Here is a 19,289-nt window from a genome sequence, read left to right on the forward strand (position 1 = left end):
CAGTATCTAAACTCATACATTCAAAAACATTTACTGAGTGCCTACTATGTGTTAGGCACTATTCCTGGTACTGAGAATAAAGCCATGAACAAAGTAGACAGAATCCCTTTAACCGTACTATGGGGTGGTGAGGTCACACAAACAATAAACATAAATATATAATGCTAGAGGGTGAAAACTATGATGGAGGAACATAAAGCATAATAAGAGACATGGAGAGGCAGGGAGTGTGGTTAATACTTATATGGTCAGGGAAGCCCTCACTAATAACAGGAGACAATATGGATAATGGATACTCCAGGCTGAGGAACAGCAAACACTTCTTGGGGCAGGAATGTTTGTTGGCACGTTTAAGTACCAGGAAGCATAAGGTTTGCTAATTTGAAAGGTATAATGAACCAGAAAACAACACACCTTTTAAGGCATTTACTTCCATATGAAGCCACCTTTTCAAAGTATAGCATAAAAGCTTAAAAGTTTATGATTTTCCATTTAAGTGAGGTAATTAGGCTAGGAAAATTCTGAGATTTCCTAAAGGAAGTATTTTTCAAAAGCCTTCTAAAACCAATACTGATTTGTCAGAAAAACCAATACCATACTGTGTTACATAAGTACATGTTATATTCTGCATTTACCTCTGAACAGAAAAACAAAGGCAAAGACAGAAGGATATGAGGATACTAAGTACCTATTCTTTCAGAGGGCTCTATTAAAAACAAAGAAAAGCAGAGCCCCTTTCTCACTCAGGAAAATAAATAATCACCTCAGAAAAAACTGAAATACATTAGCCTACAATTACAATTTAAAAGCAGACAGGGACTTCCCTGGTGGCCCAGTGGATAAGACTCCACGCTCCCAATGCAGGAGGCCCAGGTCAGGGCTAGATCCCACATGCGTGCCGCAACTAAGAGTTTGCATGCCACAACTAAGGAGCCTGCCTGCCACAACTAAGACCCGGCGCAACCAAATAAATAAATATTTTAAATAAATAAAAACAAACAAATATAACTTTTAAAAAGTGAATTTTCATATTTTACACAAGATTAAGTCACACAACAATATGAATAAAATAAACATATATACTTAACTTTTCCATTCACTCAAGTAACTCTATAAAATATTTTTTAAATTTCCTTATTCTCCTTGACCAGGGAAAATATGGATTTGAATTTGTCCTTTTAAGCAACTATAATAAAATTTAAAAGATAAGCATCATCCAAGATAAGCTTTACAGCACTCGATTCACCAGGAATTATACCATATAATCCAAAATATGAATTTAAAAGCCATTAAAACATGTAGAACTTTTTGAATGCCACATTTTCCCCCTCGATTCTTGCTTAGGTTTATCAATCTCAAAGGCTATGTGGTAGTTTCCACTAACAGTACATATTCTCTATGTTACAAAGATCCAAGGTTTTAATTTTCCAAACAAATCTAAAAATTATAAAATCATCACTAAATTTTATCTCAGTTTAAGGAATTTTCCTATCTTCTGTTGAGATGATGCATGGCTAAAATTGAAAAGCCTGACAATGCTAAATGTTGGTGAGACTTCAGAGCAAGCTGCACTCTCCCACACACTGCTAACGGGAATATAACTTAGTACTCATAGCTTACCCAGCACAAACCCTTGAAATACACCTCATCTTCAGATTTCCTGATCACAATTCCCACTACTGAAAGTCATGCCAAGAGTAATTTTTCAAGTTTTCCTTACTTACGCTTTCATTACTATCACTCCAAACACCCTAAAAAATCAACCTCTGGCTTTTGAAGCAAACCAAATCCTATGGTGTACAAAACAGCACTGAACACAATAACAATATCTAAACCTTAAATACTTATAAAACTGACAACTTCTGCCATAAAAAAAAAAGCTGTATAGAAACAGACACAGGCAATTTCATGGAGTTTTAATACTTATTACTTATCTCAGTGTGATAAAAGTAATATAAAAACATGCACAAAGACTAAACAATGAGAGGGAAGAAAAGTACTGACTATAGGAACTTTGGAAAACAATATTTAAATCTTCTTAGGCTCAAATTGTGAAAAGGACGAAATAATCTCAAGAGATGAACAAATTTTAGAAGATGGTGGTATTTGCTATAGCAATTAGACTGTGCTACCATTAAAAAGTCATGTTTTAATTTCCTTTTAATTTTATTATTTGATGTTATAAGTTAGTGAAAATATAAAAGAAAGGAAAAAAAGAAAGAAAGAGGAAAAAAAGAGAAAAAGAAAAACTTACTGGGATTGAAAATTCCTCAGCCAAATACTTCAAAGAGGCTGCTTCTCTCGCCAAGAACTTGTTCCTTTCTCTCATGTTGCCCTGAAGTTGTGTATCAAACTCCTTTCTTACCACAGAAGCAACAGAGTCGATAATCACAAGTTTAACTCCTTTTGAAATAATTTCTTCTTCCAAGGATTCAATCCTGTAAAAGCAGAATTTATAAAATAGTGGATAAATTTAAGGTATAATTTTAAAAAATAGGGCATGGAAAGGTTAACTACCTTTAAAACAACAAATTATTCTTCCCTAAGTTGCAGTAATTATTGCAGATAGTCAATAAACATACATTATTTTCAGCTCTTCTATATATATTGCACACTTCGGGAAATAGGCCAAAATGTTTTCATTTAGCTTCACTCCTTGGTTTCCTTTTCTTTTTAATCAAACATTTATCTAATCTACCTCAAATGTGAAACGTGTCGATATTTATTTCTCTTCTGACAATTTGTATCAGCTCAAATGTAGATTTTACTGCTTATCCACTTTTTTTAAAATTAATTAATTTATTTATTTTGGCTGTGTTGGGTCTTCGTTTCTGTGCGAGGGCTTTCCCTAGTTGTGGCAAGCGGGGGCCACTCTTCATTGAGGTGTGTGGGCCTCTCACTGTCGCGGCCTCTCTTGTTGCGGAGCACAGGCTCCAGACACGCAGGCTCAGTAGTTGTGGCTCACGGGCCCAGTTGCTCTGCGGTATGTGGGATCTTCCCAGACCAGGGCTCGAACCCGTGTCCCCTGCATTGGCAGGCAGATTCTCAACCACTGCACCACCAGGGAAGCCCCCTTGGTTTTCTTATGATACTGCTAAAGCTCCAGTTTAGAGCAAAACTGCTTGCCGTAGCCCAGCTCCAAAATGGTCCCTATTTACTCCCACCTCCTGGTATTCACATCCTTGTGGAGTCCCCTCCCACATTGTACCAGGGTTGTCCTGTGGACCAATAGCATATGACAAAATGACAGTACACCATTTCTGAGAGTAGGTTGTGAAGGACTACAGCATCCATCTTGGGCTCCTTCTTACTTGCCCACTCTCTCTCAGAGCACTGGCTCTGGCAGAGGCAAGACACCATTGTGGACCAAAAATGTCACCTGCCACATCAGTAAACAAAGGATGTTGAGGCCATCAAGCCATCAGCCACGGCAGCTGCCCTGACTGTGCACCTTGAGGGAATTCAGAATAGAGAAAAGCAAGATACTGGCCCTAGACAGTTAAGGTGCATATCAAAGGAATGATTTCAATAGCCCAGACTCTTGCATCTTCCCATACATACAAAAGTGCTAAATTCATTAACTCAAAATGTTTGTTTTTTCTTTAATTAACAGTAATTTTTTGATGTTTCAACTACCTTGTTTTTGTTGCAAAAACTCCTATATCCTGGCTTCTCCCTTACCTCTTTGGAGCAGTCCCTCAGAGCTATCTGAGAGGCTGCCTCCTAGGCTTAAGTCCTCAGTATGTCTTCTGAATAAAACATAATTCTCAACTTTTAGGTTGTGTGCTTTTTTTTTTTTTCAGTCAACAACATGTTGTAAGCAGCCCTATGGAGAGACCCACACAGTGAGAACTAGAGGCCTCTCCAGGAAGGAAGGGAGGCCTTCCAGCAACTACATGAATGATCCTGGAATTCTCTAAGATTCTCCAGCCTCAGGTGACCCTTGAGATGACTACAACCCTGGCCAACAGCTTAACTGCAAGCTCTTGAGCAACCCTGAGCCTGAAATACTCAGCTAAGCCATTCCCAGATACCTAACCCTCAAAAACCATGTGAGATAACAGATGTTTACTGCTTTAAGCTGCTAAACTTTGGGGTAATTTGTTAATGGAACAGTAGATAACATACCACTTAATTAGTTAAATCTAAAACATTTTATTCATTTAAAATATTTTTCATTTTTAAAGAAATACTTCAACCAATAGTAGTAAATGAAGAACACTGAAATAATTATTTCTCATAATCCTAATTTGTAGGGACTTTTTTTTACTCAGAAGCTGAAAACATGAAAAACAAAAAATAAATCTTCAAAGTATTACTAAAATACCAAAATCTAAGACAGCATACCTTTGTAGAACTTCATCACAGCTGAGTTCCCGATAAAGATGAACTTTACTGCTTGTCAAAAGTAATTTTTCTTCAGTGTTAAAATATCTGGGAAAACGAGATTCTGCTATCTCAACCAGTCTGTGGAGGAAAAAATAGCACAAGCAAAAACAGTCAATATTTTTTTGCCATTTGCAGCAACATGAATAGAGGGCATTATGCTAAGTGAAATGAGTCAGACAGAGAAAGATGAATACTGTATGATATCACCTATATGTGGAATCTAAAAAAATACAACAAACTAGTGAATATAACAAAAAACAGGCAGACTCATAGATACAGAGAACAAACTAGTGGTTACCAGTGGGGAGGGGAGGGGAGGGGCAATATAGGGTTGGGAGTGTGGGAGGTTCAAACTACTGGGTTTAAGATAGGCTCGAGGGTATATTGTACAACATGGGGAATGTAGCCAATATTTTGTAATAACTAAATGGAAAGTAACCTTTAAAAATTGTACCAAAAAATTAAAATAAATAAATAAATAAAAATAGTCAATATTTAAGGCCACATAAATTTTACTTAGGAAACTCATAAGCCATAAGTAACACTGGAAAAAAAGCCTTATCAATAGAACAGGTATTAAAAAAAAAAAGAGCAGGTATAAGCAAGATGGCTTCATATACAATTATGGAATGTAAGCCCTTGTTTGTAAGCACTAAAAGAGATTACCAGTCAGAGCACACGCCTAGCAAGGGCTCTTAATCTCATCTAATGCTGAGCAAGCAATATCTCTGAGGTTCAACATAAAAATATGTTTTTTTATAAATGAAAATTTGACTAGCACCATATGTTTAGTAAATAAGAAAAATGCTTTCATTTTCAGAAATGAAATATATTTGAATATAGAATATTATCATTCTAATAATCAGATATCAGTAAATCTCCATGTCTCAGACCAGAAAAATATGTTTTCTCAATTAAAACTTAAATACATACAAAATAAGTGCTTTGGTAAACAGGAAACTATTTTCTAAACAAATGGATGTGTCCAATATTTCCTTAGTAAACAAAAAATTATTTTCTAAACACTGAATTCCAACCTCAAAGCTAGATCTAATGCATGGGGTAGGCCAAGTATTAGAGAGTGACAAGTTGAAACAGATGCAACTATAATCGTTATTAGAAATTTCAAATATTTCAGGCTAAAAATACAAAATGTAAATCTTTGAGTGTAATTGTCTCCTATTTAAAATGATACCTATCAGCCCCATACTTAGCCATCCAAGGGTGACTGGGACGAAGGACTATATATACTAAAACCATCCTATATTTTATGTCCCATTTAACAACACAAAAGTATAAAAGAATAGTGTTTTCATTTCTAAATAGTTAATGAGCTCCAAGAAGAAGCTGAGAATGTTAAAGAGATAAAATAAGTTCCTCACATATGCCATACTCAGAAATGAAAGAGAAACTCTAAAACAGGAAAGAAAAAAAATAAAACTAGTTAATAACATTCCTTAAAAAGTATATTTTGGGGGCTTCCCTGGTGGCGCAGTGTTTGAGAGTCCGCCTGCCGATGCAGGGGACACGGGTTCGTGCTCCGGTCCGGGAAGATCCCACATGCCGTGGAGCAGCTGGGCCAGTGAGCCATGGCCGCTGAGCCTGCGCGTCCAGAGCCTGTGCCCCGCAACGGGAGGGGCCACAACAGTGAGAGGCCTGCGTACCGCAAACAAACAAACAAACAAAAAAGTATATTTTGAACAATGTGAAAAGATAAGGCATCATTGGTTTGAAAAAGAAGAGGAAAAATTACTTTAGGAGTAAGGAATAGTACCGAAAGTTGTGTAAAAAGTTGAGTACAGAATGGATCAAATGACCATTCAGGAAAAGTACTTGAGAGAGGGAGGCACAGGGACTAGAAAAAAAGGAGGAAATGAGGTAAGTGATGAAAGCAAGAAGAAATGAGATGACACTGGCAAAGCAGAATGGGCAAATTTTGAGAGTCTGGGGAAAATGTGTAAATTTCTTGATTAGGGCAACTATTTGCTGAGTTTAGTGCTAGTCAGAGAAGTCAGATAAAAAGCTCTGACACTTGGAACCTGCTGATTTTTAATAGGATAGGTGACACCTGCCAGAAACATGGAAGTTTTTCAAAATTTGGATACCCAGTCGATTAGGAACCAGACTGAGAGTACCTAAGTCATTGGCAACAACAACTGAACAGCTGACAGACAATAATAATTTTCTGAATCTAACACTAGGCTGGATTTCAACCAGCAAGCAGCTTGATAGTCAAAGGCTCTGGAAACTATTTCTCTCTCTCATTCCATTAAAGACACCTCAGAAGGAGGGTGGGCAATGTGTGGACCTGAACTAACCTTATCCACAGCTATCATGCTGAATACCTGTATCAAATGGACATTTATACACGAATATGCTGTCATTTTCTATACGTTTCTCCAAATGTTTTTCATTTTAGAAAAAGTATCTAAAAATATATAAATCAAAAACCAAATACAAAAGTAGTATTCTATATGCCTCACATTAATCGTAGAATTTCTTATGACAATCTTCACCACAAAGATCTTTTTTGGTTACAGCCACCGAAAGAAAAGATGTTTTCCTCCCAGACATTAATTACATAAAATTTGAAAGCAGTGCCATCTAGTGGACATCTTTTTTATTAAAAGTACTCTTTTCAAAAGATGCATTTAAGATTCATTCATTCAATATTTGAGGACCTAATATGCGAGGCACCATTCTAGGAGCTAAGGATACAGCTATGAACAACAACAAGAAAACAAAACAAAAAAATCCTTCCCTCATGGAACTTGCATGCTACTGAGAAAGACAAACAAATAAATATATATTAACATGTCGGATAATATGTGCTTTTAAGAAAAGTGAATCAGGTTAAGGGAACAGATTGTGACAGACAGAAGTAAGAGCTATTTCATGGAGGGTAGTCTGGGAAAGCCTCTTTAACACGGTGACATTTGAGCAAAGGTTTAAGGGAGATGAGAAAGTGAACCATGTGGCTATCCAGTGAAACAGCACACAGGAAAAGAGAATTACAGCAAGTGCAAAAGTCCACATGTGGGAAGATGCCTGGGGTGTTGCAGGAGTAACAAGGAGGCTTGTAGTAGCTAGGACACAGGAACCAAGAGGTGGGATAAAAGGAAATAAGGTGAGAGAGCTAGCCAGGGGCCAAGATCACATAAGATTTTTACGTTTGTGGGTTTTTTTTTGGGGGGGGGTTAGATTTCATTTAGCAAAATGCGAAACCTAGGATCAGGACTGATGTGATCCAACTTCTTTTCTTTTCTTAAAGAATCACTCTAGCTACCAAATGTAGAAGAGGCTATGGAGGGGCAAGGGTGACAGCAAGATCAGCTAGTGCCTGTCATCCAGATAGAGATGATGACTTGACCTAGAGAACAGATCAGGTGATTAGAAGTAACTGCACTCCAGATACAGTTCCATAGAGGATCGAAGGGATTTCTTGACTAATCGGATGAGCAGCTGGAGAAATGGAATTACCATTCACTAAAGTGGAGAAGACTGGATTCAGATCAAGGTTTTTGTTATAAGTTCCTCCTGTTACTTCACAGCTCTTTTATAAAAGAAAAGCTTTACATTAGTGACCACGTGCCAACTTGAAACCAAACACATGCTTAATGTAAAAAAAAAAAAAAACTTTTCCAAAATTCTAGTTGAAATCTAACATCATAAATGTGCTGAAATATAAGTTTATGGTTTCTCAAAGCTTCATGTAATACTGTCCTGTTGATTAATTCAATATGTACTTGCTTCATATTGTGGTATTACAAAGTATAATAATGTGAATCTATTAGTTCCTTACAGATTCCAGAATATTCCAATGTTTTGTTTTAGTGATAATAAGTACTTATGACTAATTTTCATTTTCTACCATAAAAACTCTTCAGGATCTCCCTCACCACTAATTCACCTCGATTCACAAATGATAGGACAGCTGGAACTGAACTAAGAAAAACCTACTCAGACTCATGAAACCATCTCAAAAAACGGTAAAAGGGAATTTATCTCCCCTGTTGTTTGCCCCCTGGGTTAAATATCTGGATTTGTACCAACTAGCAAGTAGGTAAATGGCCCTAAGACCACACTGGTATTGCCTCCAGAATCAGCCGAAGTCATGCTGGGCACTACCACTTCATGCCTCTCCCTGATACACTGGTTCAGAACGAGTGATACTCTAGGTAGTTTGGTAGGAATTAAAGGGAACTGGCTGTAGGGTACTTGGCACCCTCAGAAATGACATTAACACCAAGTACAAAACTTCCTTCAGATCTAAGCTTGGCCATTGCTTCCACATGGTACCAACACAACACATACCTCTCCTCTGTATACTTAGTTATAATAGTTATAATTTTACAATTTTGTGATTACTTGATTTTCTTCCTCCCCTGTTGGACTACATCTTTCTTCCTAGTTTTCAAAGCTCTTCTGATTTCATGACATCTCAGGAATGTCTACTTCTGCCTCTTACAATTCCAATTCTATGTCCCACCTCCCAAAGTCTCCACCTTCCAGGGTCCTGGGTCCCGTCTCCTGCTTCCCCAGATCCCTCCGTCTTCCTCACACACATTCCACTTGCAGTTCTAAGACTGCTTTATTTTCCTTTATCCATTTTATTTCTCCCAAAGTTTTATTTCAAAAATTTCTATTACTACTACCATCCATATTACCTTCCTTTTTTATTCTTAATCTCCAGTTCCATCTTTTTCTAATTATCCCCAATAGGGATAATATAGTATTCATTCAATTCATGTATACTGGAATTTTCACGGCTGCCAAAATTTCCATAGACAGGTCACTAACCTATTTATCTCTATTCTCAAGGTATGTACAGCATATAGCATCTAAGACTATATGAGACCCTAAGCAAAGTCCAATAGGTAAAACAAATAAAAACAGACTTTTCCTGAATCAATCAGAAGAAGGAGATCCAGAACTCTGCCTGTTTAGCATTCCCCTCTCCCCAAGGCAGTCCCTGAGTACCTGAGGGTTTAGCACCAGAGTATACTATTATCTAATTATTAAGCAGTACAGAAATACAATTGCAGCCTGTGATGAACAAGCATGATTAACGTACTTCTCAAAAATATGTAAAAATGAGCTAGCTAGTGTATTGCTTTAAAGAAACATATAACTAAGCATTCCAAAGTGCTTTTAAGTATATCACCTCAAGGTTTTCTTTTTTCTTTTCTTTCTTTCTTTCTTTAATTTTAGGCTGCGTTGGGTCTTCGTTGCTGCGTGCAGGCTTTCTCTAGTTGTGGCAAGCAGGGGCTACTCTTCGTTGTGGTGCATGGGCTTCTCATTGCGGTGGCTTCTCTTGTTGTGGAGCACGGGCTCTAGGCGTGCGGGCTTCAGTAGTTGTGGCACGTGGGCTCAGTAGTTGTGGCTGGCGGGCTCTAGAGTTCAGTCTCAGTAGTTGTGGCGCATGGGCTTAGTTGCTCCGCTGCATGTGGAATCCTCCCGGACTAGGACCCGTGTCTCCTGCATTGGCAGGCGGACTCTTAACCACTGCACCAGCAAGGAAATCCTTTCTTTTTTTTAAATACATTTTAAACTTCACTTATTTTTATTTATTCTTCCTCTGTTTTCTTCCTCCTTCTTGATAAAAAGATATCTAGCAACTATTGACAGAAACTATTTTCCACTTTTTTCACTTACCCTAAATTCTCTATATGTTAATCCCTAATCTTCCTTCATGTTAATCCTTCAATTCACTTTCACATTTGTGTTTTTCTTTTTTAACTGATTTTTTAAAATTCATTTATTTTATTTATTTATTTTTGGCTGCGTTGGGTCTTCATTGCAGTGCGGGGGCTTCTCACTGCGGTGGCTTCTCTTGTTGTGGAGCGTGGGCTCTCGGAATGTGGGCTTCGGTGGTTGCAGCACGTAGGTTCAGTAGTTGCGGCACGCGGGCTTAGTTGCTCTACAGCCCATGGGATCTTCCCAGACCAAGGCTCAAACCCATGTCCCCTGCATTGGCAGGTGGATTCTTAACCACTGTGCCACCAGGGAAGCCCTCATTTGTGCTTTTCAGAGAGCTTGTTTGAAGGACAAAATGCAGACAATTATCCATACAGAGACATACAGAAAGCTAAAGCATATTCCTTTCTGGGTCTTATATTTTCCTGCTTTATCTCTTATCTGAGTCCAAAAACTATCCCAGTTGTGGGAGACACTATTAATTACCTACCAATATCCATTCCCACTTCTTCCTTGCTATGGGAACCCCAATTTTACTCAAGCAGTTATGTTAACCCGCCCCATCACACTTGTTACAAATATGTTTTGCCCTCACTTTTCCATCCTCCCTTGCATGTAGGGGTAACCAAGTGAGAAGTCTGCAGAAGGATTCCAGAGCGTGAAAAGAAAATCAGCAGAAGGGAGGAGGCGGCTACTCTGAAAAGTATATTTTCCTGATGAAAGATATAATTGGCTCTTTCTATTCTCACTGACTCAAGCACAGAACGGATATTATGCCTAAAATGTAACAGCCCTAGGTCTCTATCATCACTGAGAGACAGAACCAGTGCCAGCAACGACCTACTCAGGTTTTCCTGTTATGGGGAAAAATATAAACCTCTTGTTGTTTAAGCCGCTATTCTTTGTGTATCCAGTTGCTTGCAGGAGAAAGCTTCCCTAACTGATTGACCAACCTTCCCCAGTAACTCCAAATAGGAATCAAACAATATTGTAACAGCACAAATGAAATGTGACCAAGCATCACAGAGCCAGCTCCATGCTCTGATCTGCCATGACAAACTCCAGAAGGCACTAAAAGAACACCAAGTCTGGCATCTATACAAAAGAGCATAGAGCATAGGGACCTTTGATTCCACCTGATCCTAGCACCAGATCATCACACTTTTCAAGCGTTGTGGAGAATAGACTAGAAAAATAAAAACAATATAAATCGCAACCCTTGTCTTCAAATGACCTTCATAAGAGTTCCTTGTGAATTATGCAACATGATTCCAACAAAAGGGACAAAAATTTTACCACTCAATTTTCCAGCCTGCCTCTAATGCAAGTACTAAGTAATATGTACATAGGCAGGAAAAGATAATGAAGGAAAATAATTAATACAGAGAATGCAAAAAGTAGCCAATTAGACTAAATGCAAAGACAAAGAAAAACAAAAATCTCCACAAATTAATACGGAGAATGTAGACTAGTCACCTGCTACTGGATTTCACCTAATTCACTGATAGGTTTTTAACCTACTCTGAACTGTAATGCTGATAACAATGAAATAATGCAACAGTTTAAGAAGACACTGTAAACTCAGCTTTGAAAGTGGTGCAAAAAAAGCAAGAATCCAATTACAGTGAACTAAACTGCTGTTATCAGAATAACCTTAATCCTTCAATTCTTTAAGCAAATGCCCCAGGACCTTTGTAAGAGCTATTTATACATTAGCTATTTATTACCTAATTGGCTATTTAATACTTTCTTGGCTTATGAGTTGAAAGCTAGTCATTGGCATTTTAAAGAGTACCTTTCAGCTGGACAACCTGAGTGAGCCAGTGTCTTTACCAGATTTAGCATCAAATATATTTGTCTGTATCAGCTTTAATATCAAATGTTTCAACGTTCAGATTTCCAGTGGTGTCACATGTTTATGCTTCTGTTGTGTTTTTTTTTTTACCATTTATTTGTTAAAGATCCAAATAAGTTTATCACATTACAATTGATCACTATGTCTTTTTCCCAGCTTTATTGAGATATAATTGACATATAACATTGTGTAAGTTTAAGGTGTACAATGTGATGTGAGCAATACATTTTTTTTGTTTTTGTTTTTGGTTTTTTTTTTGCGGTACACGGGCCTCTCACTGTTGTGGCCTCTCCCGTTGCGGAGCACAGGCTCCGGACGCGCAGGCTCGGCGGCCATGGCTCACGGGCCCAGCCGCTCCACGGCATGTGGGATCTTCCCGGACCGGGGCACGAACCCGTGTTCCCTGCATCGGCAGGCGGACTCTCAACCACTGCGCCACCAGGGAAGCCCAATACATTTTTTTAAGCTCTATTTTTTTTTTTATTGAAGTATAACTGCTTTACAATGTTATGTTAGTTTCTGCTGTACAATGAAGTGAATCAGCTATATGTATACCTATATCCACTCTCTCGGACCTCCCTCCCACCCATCCCACACATCTAGGTCATCACAGAGCACCAAGCTGAGTTCCCTGTGCTATACAACAGGTTCCTACTAGCTATCTAGTTTACACATGGTAGTGTATATATGTCTATCCTAATCTCCCAATTCATCCCACCCTCCCCTTCCCCCCTGTGTCCACATGTCCATTCTCTATGTCTGCATCTCTATTCCTGCCCTGCAAATAGGATCATCTGTACCATTTTTCTAAATTCCACATATATGCGTTAATATACGATATTTGTTTTTCTCTTTCTGACTTACTTCACTCTGTATGACAGACTCTAGGTCCATCCACATCTCTACAAATGACCCAATTTCATTCCTCTTTATGGCTGAGTAATACTCTTGGTGGGAATGTAAATTGATACAGCCACTATAGAGAATAGTATGGAGGTTCCCTAAAAAACTAAAAATAGAACTACCATATGACCCAGCACTCCGACTACTGGGCATATATCCTGAGAAAACTATAATTCAAAAAGATACATGCACCCCAATGTTCTCTGCAGCATTATTTACAATAGCCAGGACATGGAAGCAACCTAGATGTCCTCGATACATCTTCTAAGTCTCTTTTAATCCAAAGGTTTATCCTCCAACTCTTTTTTTTTAATCCTACAAATTGTTGTTTATTGTTTTCCACAGTTTGGATTTTCTGATTACATCCCTGAGATGTAGTTTCACGTGTTGCTCTCTTCTCTGTATATGTTGTAAACTGGTCGTTGGATCTGAAAACTGGATCACTTTCTGGTGTGATTATTCTTCCATCAGCAAGTACCACAATGACTGGTTGCCTTTTTGTGATACTAGCACACTTTTCCGTTTATGAACTGTTTTTATTCACAACACTTCTGACACCAAATGTGTGGGTTTTCTAGACGAAGCAATTTTCCAATTCCCTATGGACACCAACTGGGTGTCCTACAAGTCAATTCAATTCTAACACTAACTACTAGGAGTTAACTCAGACACCGCAGGTTAAAGGCTCGGATTCACAAGGCTGCCCCCACTTCAGTCTTCAATCACAAGTCTCGGGCCTCTGGTACTTCAGACCAACCAGCTATAAATCGGGAGTACCATCCCCCCCAGCACCTCAATGTGTTCACCAACCCAGAAGCTCTCCAAACCCTATCAGTTAGAGGGTTTTGTGGAGATTCCATTACATGGGCATGATTCATTAAATGGGAATGCTGATTGATCCATTTCTAGTCCCTCTTCCCTCCTCAGAGGTTGGGGAGGTAGGGCTGAAAGTTCAACCCTATAATCACATGACCAGTTCCTCTGGCAACCAGCCCCCTTCAGATGCAATCTAGGGGCCCACCAAGAGTCATCTAATTAGCATAAACTCAGGTATGGTTGGAAAGGGGCTAATTACAAATAACAAATTATGCTCCTCTCAGCTCTATTACTCAGGAAATTCCAAAGGTTTTAGAAGTTCGTTTGTCAGTAACCAGGATGACAATATGTATTTATTATATCACAATATTCAGTTCCTAGGTCACTAGATTATTAGAGTTTATAATTTGGTTATATTGTATCATTCCTTCATCATTTATTATTGGAATAGTTCCATAAAAAAGACATATTTGTTACTTAGTAATACAGTTCGTATTGAAAAGTAATACAGTTCGTATTCCTTTTTTTTTAACTCATTTTCAAAATAATAAGTTGCTTCTCCAGAATTCTCCAATGGTGAACAATTTGTTGCTTTTCATTTTATTTATTTATTTATTTTTGGCTGCATTGGGTCTTCGATGCTGCGTATGGGCTTTCTCTAGTTGCAGAGAGTGGGGGCTACTCTTCATTGTGGTGCACAGGCTTCTAATTGCGGTGGCTTCTCTTGTTGTGGAGCACAGCCTGTAGGCATGCAGGCGTCTGTAGTTGTGGCATGCGGGCTCAGTAGTTGTGGTTCATGAGCTCTAGAGCGCAGGCTCAGTAGGTGTGGTGCACAGGCTTAGTTGCTCCACGGTATGTGGCATCTTCCCAGATCAGGGCTCGAACCCATGACCCGTGCATTGACAGGTGGATTCTCAACCACTGTGCCACCAGGGAAGTCCTGCTTTTCATTTCTTAATATTACAGACTCATGAGTTTAAACATATTCCATGTGTTTCAATCAACTTCTATTATTGTTCTACTGGTGCTCAATTTGTTTCATCTTTGGCCAGTGGGAGCTCTTCAGGTTGACTCCAGAGTCCTTCTGACACTCCCTTAGCTAGTCTTTGATAGCTTTCTTGCTATCAGATAAGATGTTTCAGACTCAACTTAAAAACCTCCCAATACGCTAGTTTCTCTTCAGATTGAATAAATCTTTTGCCTTTTACTAAAACAAACAAACAAAACTTTCTGCTCCATAGCTAGAATCAGCCATTCCCCCATGGAACCCTCATTCCTTTTAGTAGGAAATGGTATCTGGATTCCACGATCTGAGAGCAATACCTATCAATTCCTTCATTTATCAAACATTTTCTGAGCAGTTAGTATGTGTCAGTCGTAGGATTTGGCTTTCAAGATACAAAGATATAACACAAACTCAAAGAGCTGACAAACCAGTGGCATATACTTAGAAAGAATAGATAATCAAGACATGTAGAACAAAGCAAATAAGCTCTAGGCAAAATAATCCATTTGAAATTTATCTGGTCAGGTAATACACTTTGATCTTTGTAGTACTCTTAGAGAGAAATAAGTAAGATTCACTGTGACATAACTAGAGAAAGACCCAAAGAACTATACCTATACTATACCTTGGCTAAGAAAGCAGAATTGAGTCATTCTCTAGATATATAAAGCACTGCTACTTATCAACATCAATCAGAGCAGGGGAAGAGGAGATCAGACTTATCTTCAGGTATACAGAGTTACGCAAATGACTGAATGCCTTTCTCATAGAATGTTAAAATAAAGGTCCTTGCCAAACTAAGGAAATCTTTTCATTCTAAGCATGCATATACTTATCATCGGTGTGTTTCTTGCATTTAATACCACACTCTTTCAAAGATTAAAGTAAAATATTTCTCAAGCAAAAAATGTTTTGAAAATTGCAATTTTTCCATTCACTAATATTTTACTTCCAACTAGCAATTACTTACAAAGCAGCTTACCTTTTGTCTGTCTTATTAACTTTCCCTCTTCTCCATTTTCTACTTACATACCTCTCTCTGTTTCTTAAACTTGTTTCTTCCTGACTTTCTGCAAAACACAGCTTATTCAGGAACCCCACTCAAACCAATAAGAAAGGGATAGAAAAGGCAAAAAGAAATTGCTGCCTGTGTTAATTTTAAAAGGAAAATTCCTTTAAAACAGTATCTAACACTCTGTATTCTCAAAAATAAAAAATGTTAACTTGCTTGTAAATGTTACATGCTGTACATAAGTTACAAAAATAAAGCATTATAATGAAAAATAATAAAATCTCCCACCTTTCAGCACTAAATGCTGACTCCGTGTCAATGTACACAACGGCTCCTTCTAATCCTCCCATGTTGGTAGGTAATGTAGCCAAAATGCTCATCATTATACAAAACTGAGTTTTTCCACAACCTGGTGGACCTGTAATCTAAAATTTAAAAAAAAAATTGTTATTTGTATAAACATTACAATCTAATCAAAGCAAAATCCTTTTAAGAACTTGCTACATATACAGTCCAACTAACCTGGGTTCCCAGAGAGAACATTCTAATACGCCCCTTGTATGTAATAAATTAACTTCCCCCCTATCCATCTGAATTGGTACTAGTTATGCACCATCCCTGGGAGAAGTGAGAAAATAGTCACCCAGACCATCCTCTGTGTTCTGTAGTTCAGATGAAAAACTGGTTGAGAAAGCCTTGAGGATTCATTTATAAATTCACAACTTGGAGTTCTATACCTTTTCCTCATTAAGACATTTATAGAAAGATCTTGAAAATATTTAAGAGGCTTTAATAATTGGTTTAGCATTTTTTATAAATTGGCCTTTCAAAACAATTTTGTACTAGTACTAGTACATTTGTACTAGTCCCACTAAAAGGTACTTTGATCTTTATTCTTAAAAGTATTTAGGAGTAAAAGGTATTGATATATACAATTTAATTTCAAATGAATCAGAAAAAAAGTGTATGTGTCTGTGTGTGTGTGTGCGTGTGTCTGTGCAGAAGAGAGGTAAAGCAAATAAAACAAAATTCAATAATTACTGAATCTAGGTGATTCATACTTTGAAGTGTATATTTTAAAATTTTAGTTGGTGGAAAGTTATTCTGAGATTATAAAATTCAAAAACAAGAGGATATAGATGGAAAAGAATAGGACGTTAATCACAGGCATATTTGAGTCCAACAGGAAGCAGTTAACAAAAATTAATTTGAAAATATTAAAAATATCCCCTTTAACACGCTATTTGTCATACTGGCTGTGGCATACAAATTTTAAGAACCAGAACACTATCCCTTTTGTGAGGATAACACTAATGAACAATTTTTCACAATACGAAGAAGGGAAAAGAAGAGGAGGAAAGGAGAAAAGAAAATCTCAGGTAGAGATGAACAGAAGTCCAAGCTAAGACTGAGACACACGAGATCTGAAGAAACTGTCTCAGATATACTATGAAGCAGGAAGAAATAAGAAGGGATGACCCAGGAGTCTAAATCATGGAGGCCAATGGTTCTCAAACATGAGTGAACATTAGAATCACCTGGCAAGCTCATTGACCAGCATTTCTGGTTAACAATAGGTCTGAAATAGGGCCTGAAAATTTACGTTTCTAGTAAGTTGACACTGATGCTGCTCTACATTTGAGAACTACTGTTTTTGGAATTTAGAGTAAGGGTAAACTTCATTTATCAAAGCTTAACATTAAAAAAAAACAAAGGCTCACAAGCTAGAAACCATGTGCTGATTTATAATCTCTAAAACAATGATATAGATTTTTAGGATAAATAATTGCTGCTAGCAATAACAGTGTGCCAGATCATGAGTGATCAGTGAGAACTCCAAAGTTCTTTGATTACATACTCCAACAAACAAACCAAAAAAAAAATAAAAATTTTAGTATGAACCTCCAATATATGCATATGTATTATATATATACTATTTTACTAATACGTTCTATGCAGTATAAAACCACATGAAATAGGGATTAAAAAATAAAGATTACAAGCATTTAAAAATAGTTTCGTATCTTGTTTTAATTCTAAAATACAATACAAATCAATAGTTTCATAACATATATTAGTTGTATAGATCTTTTCACTCTCATAAAAACTTATTAGCACTTTTAGTGGAGCAAAGATAATAATGAAAATAAATGAAACTATGTATGCTGTTTTTTAAATATTGATTTAAATATTTTGTAATTCAGTAACTGAAATGTCAGTTCCTAAGTTTTGCTTATTTCAGTGCTTAATTGCAATGGCTCTACAGTTGAGAAGGTGATAATTGCAAAACTGCAAGGATTGAAATTAAAGAAATACATGATTTGTTGTACTTAGGAAATCATTATTTTTTAATATCTTTTCCAATTATCAAGTTTTTGTTGAACTCTGGCTAATAAATTTCCATCTTCCCTCATATCAACTAATTATTCTTTTTTTTTTTTAAACAGAGAACAGGAGTATTTATTTATTTATTTAGGGCTGTGTTGGGTCTTCGTTTCTGTGTGAGGACTTTCTCTAGTTGTGGCAAGCGGAGGCCACTCTTCATCGCGGTGCACGGGCCTCTCACTATCGCGGCCTCTCTTGTTGCGGAGCACAGGCTCCAGACGTGCAGGCTCAGTAGTTGTGGTTCACGGGCCTAGTTGCTCTGCAGCATGTGGGATCTTCCCAGACCAGGGCTCGAACCCGTGTCCCCTGCATTAGCAGGCAGATTCTCAACCACTGCGCCACCAGGGAAGCCCCTCAACTAATTATTCTTGTAAACTAATCAAAATATATTGACTTTTAACATTTTTAATAATTGGTTTCACAATCAAAGGAAACTATTTGGAAGATTTCTTAACAGTATAGAAAATATTGTTAAAGTTTTTTAAAGTGTGCAGATAGTAAAGTTTTCACAAGATACACATCTTTGATGACAAAAATCACATGATAAAAGAAACATTTCCAAGCAATGATTTGAAAAACACTCTGTATTTTGATCTCTGTCTTTTAAGAAGCAGTTACTTTCGCACTCATTGTAAAAATATCCTTTACTTTGAAGGGATGGAGTAAGAGTGTTCCATTGGTTGCTTGCTTGCTTGATTTTCAATCTGCTAGGTGGCATATTATATAGCCACTTGTTATACAAAGAGTGTCAGCAAATTTGACATATCTTGTCCTTTCATTTTAAAAAAGTTTCACTCAAAAATAAAAGTTTCACCCATCTTTAAATTCAACAGTCTTTTACAATCTTTGCTGTGAGATAACCAAAGAAGCTCTTGTGATTCAAATGACTTTCATGGTCACTCTTCCTCTCATTACAGACTATACTACAAAGAGTCAATACTTTACCAGTCAGGTTCTTATAAAAATTGTACCATCCTGAAGCACTCTTCACACATCTGACATCAGCTTCTGTGTTGCTATAGACTGCCTAAGGATGATGTAACCGAAAAATTCAGAGTTTTACAGAGAACATTCGTATACCCACCACCTAGACTCTGCAACTGCCATTTTATTGTTACTATACTATATAGTACAGTATACTACTACACTATACTATCCATCAATCCATCCTTCTATCCACTCATCAATCCATCTTAGATGTTTTTAAATGCATTTCAAAGTAAGTC

General features: G+C 37.3%; 1 protein-coding gene across 4 annotated transcripts in view; it reads right to left on the reverse strand.

Annotated features, from left to right (window-relative positions):
• The window catches only part of RAD51B (RAD51 paralog B), a 688,762-nt gene that overhangs the window by 631,544 nt on the left and 37,929 nt on the right, over positions 1 to 19,289 (reverse strand). For all 4 annotated transcript variants that reach the window (XM_019922136.3, XM_033851017.2, XM_019922140.3 and 1 more), the window contains exons 5-7: positions 15,967 to 16,103; positions 4,348 to 4,467; positions 2,255 to 2,438 (exon numbers count right to left, since the gene is read on the reverse strand). In XM_019922136.3, coding sequence (XP_019777695.2) covers positions 2,255 to 2,438; positions 4,348 to 4,467; positions 15,967 to 16,103 — 441 coding nt within the window. The remainder of the gene's footprint in view (positions 1 to 2,254; positions 2,439 to 4,347; positions 4,468 to 15,966; positions 16,104 to 19,289) is intronic.

The sequence above is a fragment of the Tursiops truncatus genome, chromosome 2 (genome assembly GCF_011762595.2).
Source record: "Tursiops truncatus isolate mTurTru1 chromosome 2, mTurTru1.mat.Y, whole genome shotgun sequence".
Classification (NCBI taxonomy): domain Eukaryota; kingdom Metazoa; phylum Chordata; class Mammalia; order Artiodactyla; family Delphinidae; genus Tursiops; species Tursiops truncatus.